We start from the raw sequence: 6,857 nt of genomic DNA on the forward strand, positions 1-6,857 counted from the left end.
CATATGGCTTATATTTTTTGTGATCTGATTTAATCAATGCTAAGACAGTCTTGGAGTCGGACCACATGTGGTCACATTTGGGTTTGACGTCGTGACCCTCAAGACCTCATATCTTTTAGACTGCAGAATCTGAATCGGATCGTATCATTATTATAGCCAGCATCAAGAAAACGCCACACCCCCTTCCACCCCCGCAAAGGACTTAAATCTGGGGCATCCACAAATCTCAGAGACTATTAAGGCTAGAGTATTCAAATTAGGTATCCACACTCCTTTTAGATCTCAATATAAAACGTATAGATTCGAGAATCTGCAGATTCGAGAAAACTAAAAACGCACAATCATAGAGAATAACCATATCTATCCGGTTGCTGAATCTGGATCAGATCGGATCATTTTTATAGCCAAAAGGAACAAATCAATTTGCAGTGGCTACGCATCGCCCGACGTCACGCTCAGACTGATTTTCTGCCTTTCTCTCACGCACTCTTTGTCGTGTCGTTCAATTTAGCGGCGTCTGCCGGAGGAGATCCATACTGACTAAGTATCGGCTATAAATGTAGAGTTGCGGTGTCCGCAGAAACTCACAACGTTCCCCCTCGTTTTGTTTGTTTTGATTGACCTATTTCGATACTTGTTTTTTGTTTAACTTATTTCGCTAAAACCTCTTTTTACGCAAAATGCAATAAAAGCAAATATTAAGAATGCACCAGTTAAATAGAAAATTGATTCATTATTCGGATAAAATTATGTGGACATGACTGAGTGCTCTATTTAGCTAATAATATTCCACGGAATATCAAAAACGAGCAATATGTATAACAGAACTTGACTTCGTCAGTATATTTACGGTATATTTTGGTATATTTCTGAGCGTCGGTCACACTGCGCTACACTCAAACGAAGCGTGCCGTCGCTTGACGCTGGAATTTTGAAGCTAACGTGAATTTTGTGAAGAAAAACAGAACATAAACAACATTCGGCGGTCAATTGCGTGGGAAATAATTTATTAGAATGAAAGCAGTGTAAGTAGAATGTGAAACCTTAAAAGCGCGATGAAATAGATACAAGAGGGACTTTTGCAGATCACGAACTCCGATGCGCGTCCCCAAGACACCGCGAGTGCATCAAACGACAGAGAAGCACCGTCTGGAGACGTCCGAAAAGGCAAAAGATCCGGTGAATGTGTTCTGCCGAGTCCGCCCGCTCCAATCGGATGGGGACCTCACTTCTCTGCGGGTGAAGAGCTCCACAACAATCGCACTAAATCCGCATGATCAGCTGCTGCAGCACCACAAACAGAACGGCGCCCAGCGCGAGATACAGTACATATTCAAACACGTCTTTCAATCGGATGCTACGCAGCAGGATGTGTTCGCGTCCGTGGCCCAGCCACTGGTCGAGAACCTGGTGCGTGGCCGGAACAGTTTGCTATTCACCTACGGCGTCACGGGCAGCGGCAAGACGTACACAATGACGGGCAACCTGAGACATCGCGGCATAATGCCCCGATGCCTAGATGTGCTCTTTCGCACCATATCCGATTTTCAGGCCAAGAAGTTTGTCTTCAAGCCGGACAAGTTGAATGGCTTCGAGATTCTGTCCGAGGAGGATGCGCTGCTAGAACGGCAACATGAGATGAATCAACGCATTGCCGGTTCCGGTCGCTTCGCGTACCGAAACAAGGACTCGGATCCGGAGATCGCCTCCCAAGCGTCGGTGGAGCCAATGCCTCTGCTGGGCCTCGACGAGGACAATATGTATTCGGTGTTTGTCACCTACGTAGAAATTTACAACAACAGTGTGTATGATCTTCTAGAGGACTCGGGCATACAGAAGTAAGTGGGATATCCTTCAAGTGTTCACGTATGTAATCCTCTGTTTCCTCTCCCTTGCAGGACTTTGCAAAGCAAAATCATTCGCGAGGATGCCCATCATCACATGTTCGTGATGATGGGCATCCTCGCGAATGATTTTGCTTTGCAAAGTCCTGCAAGGGAGAGGAAACAGAGGATTACATACGTGAACACTTGAAGGATATCCCACTTACTTCTGTATGCCCGAGTCCTCTAGAAGATCATACACACTGTTGTTGTAAATTTCTACGTAGGTGACAAACACCGAATACATATTGTCCTCGTCGAGGAGGAAGTTAAAACGGTGGAGGATGCCCTCGAGGTCTTTCAAATGGGACAAAAGAAAAAGCGCATGGGTCACACGGTCTTGAATGCCGAGTCCAGCCGCAGCCACTCGGTGTTTAACATTCGCCTCGTCCAGGCCCCCACCGACAACCAGGGCGAGAATGTTGTCCAGGACAGGCAAAAAATCACTGTGAGCCAGCTGTCCCTGGTAGATCTGGCCGGCAGTGAGCGCTCCTCGCGCACCAAGAACACTGGGGTGCGACTTCGCGAGGCTGGGAACATCAACAACTCGCTGATGACGCTCCGGACATGCCTCGAGTATCTGCGCGAGAATCAGCAGGCGGCCATCAATGGCTTTGCCCATAAGAAGATACCATATCGCGACTCCAAGATCACGCACATGATTAAGAATTACTTTGACGGCGAGGGGCAGGTGTCCATGATTGTATGCATCAATCCTAGAATGGAGGACTATGATGAGAATATGGTAGGTGGCGAATTCGCCGGTTGATTTATTTTGCTCCAAATTCCCTTTTTTCCATTTGCAGCAAGTTATGAAGTTTGCCGAGATGACTCAGGAAGTGCAAATAGCTCGGGCAACGCCCATTAAAACGGACTTGGGCCTAACCCCAGGCCGCCGGAAGGCCAACAAGCTGTTCAAGATAGCTGTCAAAAATCTGAACGAGCTGGGCATGTCTGAGGCCAAGGACCTGAAGGTGGATGTGGGCTTGGTCTACAGTCTGGGACCCGACTTTCCCTTCTGCCAAGTGGACAGCCCTGAGGCGGAGGTTAAGATCCAGGAGCTCATGCATTACCTGGAGCAGCGGATTGAGAAGCGGAAGAGGCTGCGCGCCAATTTGGATATTAAATGTGAGTCCTATAGCCTCCGCTCCTCCAAAAAGGGTGCCCATCCTTATTAATTTTGCATGTACTCCTAGGCGACAATTTTCGCCAGATGCTAATGAACTTGGACCGCGACAACTTGCAGCTGAGCACGGAGCTGGCTTCCCTCAAGGCCGTCTACAAGCAGGAGCGCGAGCGCAGCTTCGCCTTGGAGAAGAAGGTGCGCATTCACGAGAGCTCCATCGACGTGCTGAACAATACGCTGACCAAGCGCGACAGGCAGATCGAGGAGCTGACATTCAAGCTGAATGAGAAGGAGAATCTCCTGACCCAAACGGAGCACGAGAAGGAGAAGCAGAAGAAAAACTGCAGCTCCAAAATGGCCGTGGAGTCGGATAAGAACAAGCGGGAGCTCGAGATAAAGCTCCGTCAGCAACGGGAGAAACTGCATGAACGGATGCGCATCAAGGACGAGAAACTTCGCCTGGTTTCGAATATCATACGATCCGAGGATCTGCCGAGCATGCCGCGCTCGCAGAGCTCGGAAGATTTACTCAACGAGAAGGATCGCGGCCCATTCACAGCGCGAACGGAGTCATCTGTGCCGGCCACGCGAACAGACATCTATGTCACGCCCCGACATGTAAGCCAGTACTTATCCTTCCGCTCTGTGAACTTTAATCTAGTATCTATTCGCATTCCCACCCCTCACAACCAGGGCGTGGCAGCTGCCAACAATCGCCATCGACGGTCGCGTTCAGCTGGCGACAAATGGCTGGAGCATCGTGCAGCCAATCCCGTGCCACTCGGCACTATTATGCAGCCCTTTCTGAAGAATCGCAAGTCGGTTACCAAGCTGACGGACATGAAGACGCTGACCGAACACGGCGCCAACAAATACTGTCTCGTCTCCCAGGAGGCCGACACGGACGGGGATGTGGAGACGAAACTGTACAAGGGCAATGTTATACCCACATGTGGCGGCGGCGCCCAGGTGGTGTTCAACGATATCGAGTGTCTCAAGCAGAAGTCGCCCGTGCATTCGCCAACGCGAAAGCGTCCCAGCAATGGCACGATGTCGGCTCTGGGCGTTGCCAGCGCCCTGCCCAGCACGGTCACCTCCATCACCGTCCAGGATGTGGCCTCGCGTTGCAACCTCGGCATCGAGGGGCACAGCAACAAGAAGACAAATATCTAGAGCTCGTCCTGTAATTCTTGAACATGCATTTCCATTTCCATTTAGTTTTACTTTTTTTTTCTAGTTAACGTAATTACTAAAATTATTGATTACTAGCCTTTAAAGTTGAAAAGTTAAAGTTAACTGCAATTAAAGCCAAGTAAATAATCTGTATAAATATTCGCACATCGATGAATTCTAAACCTCGCAACTGAACTTATTGCTGTGGGAGCACACACCAGTGGAAGGAGTGCGAAGAGTGCGTCCATTCATAGGTTTATAATAAATAGTTGTACTGCAAAGTATTCAATATTTCTCGTATGCATATCCCTTGCTATGCCCCTTGATTATTATATGAACAATTAAAGTAGAAGAAGCAAATATACATATGTATTATGCTGGTATTAACTATTATTTTTTTTTATTGTTATTCCTGCGTTTATTCAATGCTTAAACCGATAGAATTTATTGAAATACATACATATTTGTAGATTAATTTCAATTACTAATAAATCAGTCTATAATTAAAATATATGTTTTTCGCTTAATGATTTCATGTATGTATGTATGAATGTATGTATGTGTTTGTGTGTATGTGTGGGTGTGAGCTGCTCTTCACAAGAGTATACTACTGTAAAACGATGTTCAATCCTTTTTTCAGGATCGTTGGGGCTCAACCCTCCGATCTCTTTTATTGTCGTTTATGTTCTCAATTTTACAATTGTGTTTTGGGCTTTTGTAAGCCAAAAGCCGCGGAGCTGCGCTGCCAGTGACGCCGGCAGCGGAGCGGCAGAACTATGTGTTCTTATCTCTTATATGTTAGTATGTATATGTGTGAATATGCTCAGCGCTGTTGGCAGCGAGAGCGCGAGGGAAGATATATGTGTGTATGCATGTATATTAGTGCCGTCAAGTCATGGGAACATGCTGACGCTGCACTTGGGTCGCTCGAGGCATTCTTGAGTGAATCGTAATACGATCACCCAGAATGTCTGGGACTTTATTGTTACGTAAACACTGAAACAAAGTGTTACAGTGTGTATTCTTTAAGTACCGTAGGTACAGTGGGTATTCGTAATAATGAATACTTTACTTTACTTTAATATGAGCATACTACATCTCCCTCCTTTTGAAAAATAACGTAATATAATGAAGTTATTTTATTTTTAGCTTTTACTATATATGTATACGAGTTATGTATTCTTAAAAAGACAATTTATATATATATATATTTTTTTTTTCTTTTTAGTCAATTATTAGAATATTGAACTTTAATTAATATTGATAAAATTTAAAAGTTATTTGAATATAAATGCAGAGTAGTATATTTTTATGGTTTATATTTATGTATGGCCATACTAAAAATGATTAATAATTGCAAATCTTTAACCTATCCTTATGTACTTTCTGAGTTTTGTTTTTATTATCGGAGATTATGACGTTATCTCTTTCTCCGATACTTTCTACTCTATATGGTCCTATATATTTAAAATCTAGCTTATGTCCTGTTTCATTTTTCAATAAAACTGTATCTCCTACAGCTAAATTTAAATCTTTTAACTTTAAGTCATATAGCTGTTTATTTTTAATTTTATGCTCCTCGAGCATAATCCTTGCTCGTTTATATGCTATTTCTAATCTATATTTACTCTCTTTAGAGTAATCATCTATGTTATATAGAGGTGCTATTCTATCTATAGTATTAAATTGAACTGGTAAGTTTGAAGTCTTACCGAAAACTAGCTCATATGGACAATAATCATGTGCCATAGAGGGGGTTGTATTAAAACAATATACGAAGTATTGCAGCCATACATCCCAATCTGATTTGTCAGCTGAGATGTATGAGCGTATGAATTCGTTAAATGTTCTGTGGCTTCGCTCCACGGTTCCTACAGTCTGGTGATGATGTGCAGTAGAAGTTATGTTTTTGATGTTTAGATTTTTACATTAGTCTTCAATTATTGAATTTTAATATTCTGTTCCCATGTCCGTAATGAACGTCTTCATTGGACCGTACTTTAGAATAAAATTTTCAAAAATAGCTTTAGCTACTGTATTTGCACTTTTGTTTCTAATGGGTATGGCGACAAGGTATTTTGTCAGGTCACATATTAAGGTGACTGCATATTCATTTCCTTGTTCTGATTTAGGAAGTGGACCGATCGTATCCACTATTACCCTATCAAAAGCCATGTATGGTGTTTCTGTAATAGTCAATGGAGTTATTGTGTGCTTGGTTACTTTAGCTTTTTGGCATTTTGGACATTTTCGTATGTAATTGGTTATTTCTTTAGTCATACCTTTCCAAAAATAATATCTTTTGACCTTGGCCAAGGTTTTTGTTATGCCTGTATGTCCTCCTTGTATGGGATCATCATGTAATGTAGACAGTATTGCTTCTTTTTCTTTTTCATTTTTAATTAGGGTCACCGTGTTGAGTAGCGCTACTCTTATTGTTCGTAATATTTTATTGCCCATATTTTTAAAATTATCTATTGAAATGTATTCAAAGATATTTTCCCACGGTGCCACTTTGAGTTGGCTGATTTTTTGTTTACCGGCCTGCGTTTCAAGCCTTTGGAAAAACTGACCTAAGTCAAGGGTTCCATTAGTATACAAATCGCTAACATCATATCTTGCAGTAATTTTTTTTCCATGTTTGAAAAAACATAAATTATTATTTACATGCAAGG

General features: G+C 43.1%; 1 protein-coding gene across 1 annotated transcript; it reads left to right on the forward strand.

The window, feature by feature from the left end:
* The first annotated feature begins 928 nt into the window (after positions 1-928).
* Positions 929-4,315, forward strand: LOC113566836 (kinesin-like protein KIF23). The gene is made up of 7 exons (XM_026994006.1): positions 929-1,025; positions 1,086-1,838; positions 1,899-1,965; positions 2,146-2,628; positions 2,690-3,011; positions 3,080-3,627; positions 3,703-4,315. The coding sequence occupies exons 1-7, from the start codon at positions 1,015-1,017 to the stop codon at positions 4,180-4,182; spliced, it is 2,664 nt and encodes an 887-aa protein (XP_026849807.1). The 5' UTR covers positions 929-1,014; the 3' UTR covers positions 4,183-4,315.
* Positions 4,316-6,857: the final 2,542 nt, after the last annotated feature.

This window comes from Drosophila persimilis, unplaced genomic scaffold (assembly GCF_003286085.1).
Source record: "Drosophila persimilis strain 14011-0111.01,24,50 unplaced genomic scaffold, DperRS2 tig00001077-arrow-arrow-pilon, whole genome shotgun sequence".
NCBI classification, from domain to species: domain Eukaryota; kingdom Metazoa; phylum Arthropoda; class Insecta; order Diptera; family Drosophilidae; genus Drosophila; species Drosophila persimilis.

Excerpts from the sequence above, each read along its gene's own strand:
- LOC113566836 (XM_026994006.1), top strand. Across the intron at positions 1,966-2,145 it reads TCGTGATGATGGGCATCCTC|GAGGAAGTTAAAACGGTGGA; the intron begins GCGAATGATTTT and ends GTCCTCGTCGAG. Across the intron at positions 3,628-3,702 it reads TCTATGTCACGCCCCGACAT|GGCGTGGCAGCTGCCAACAA; the intron begins GTAAGCCAGTAC and ends CCTCACAACCAG.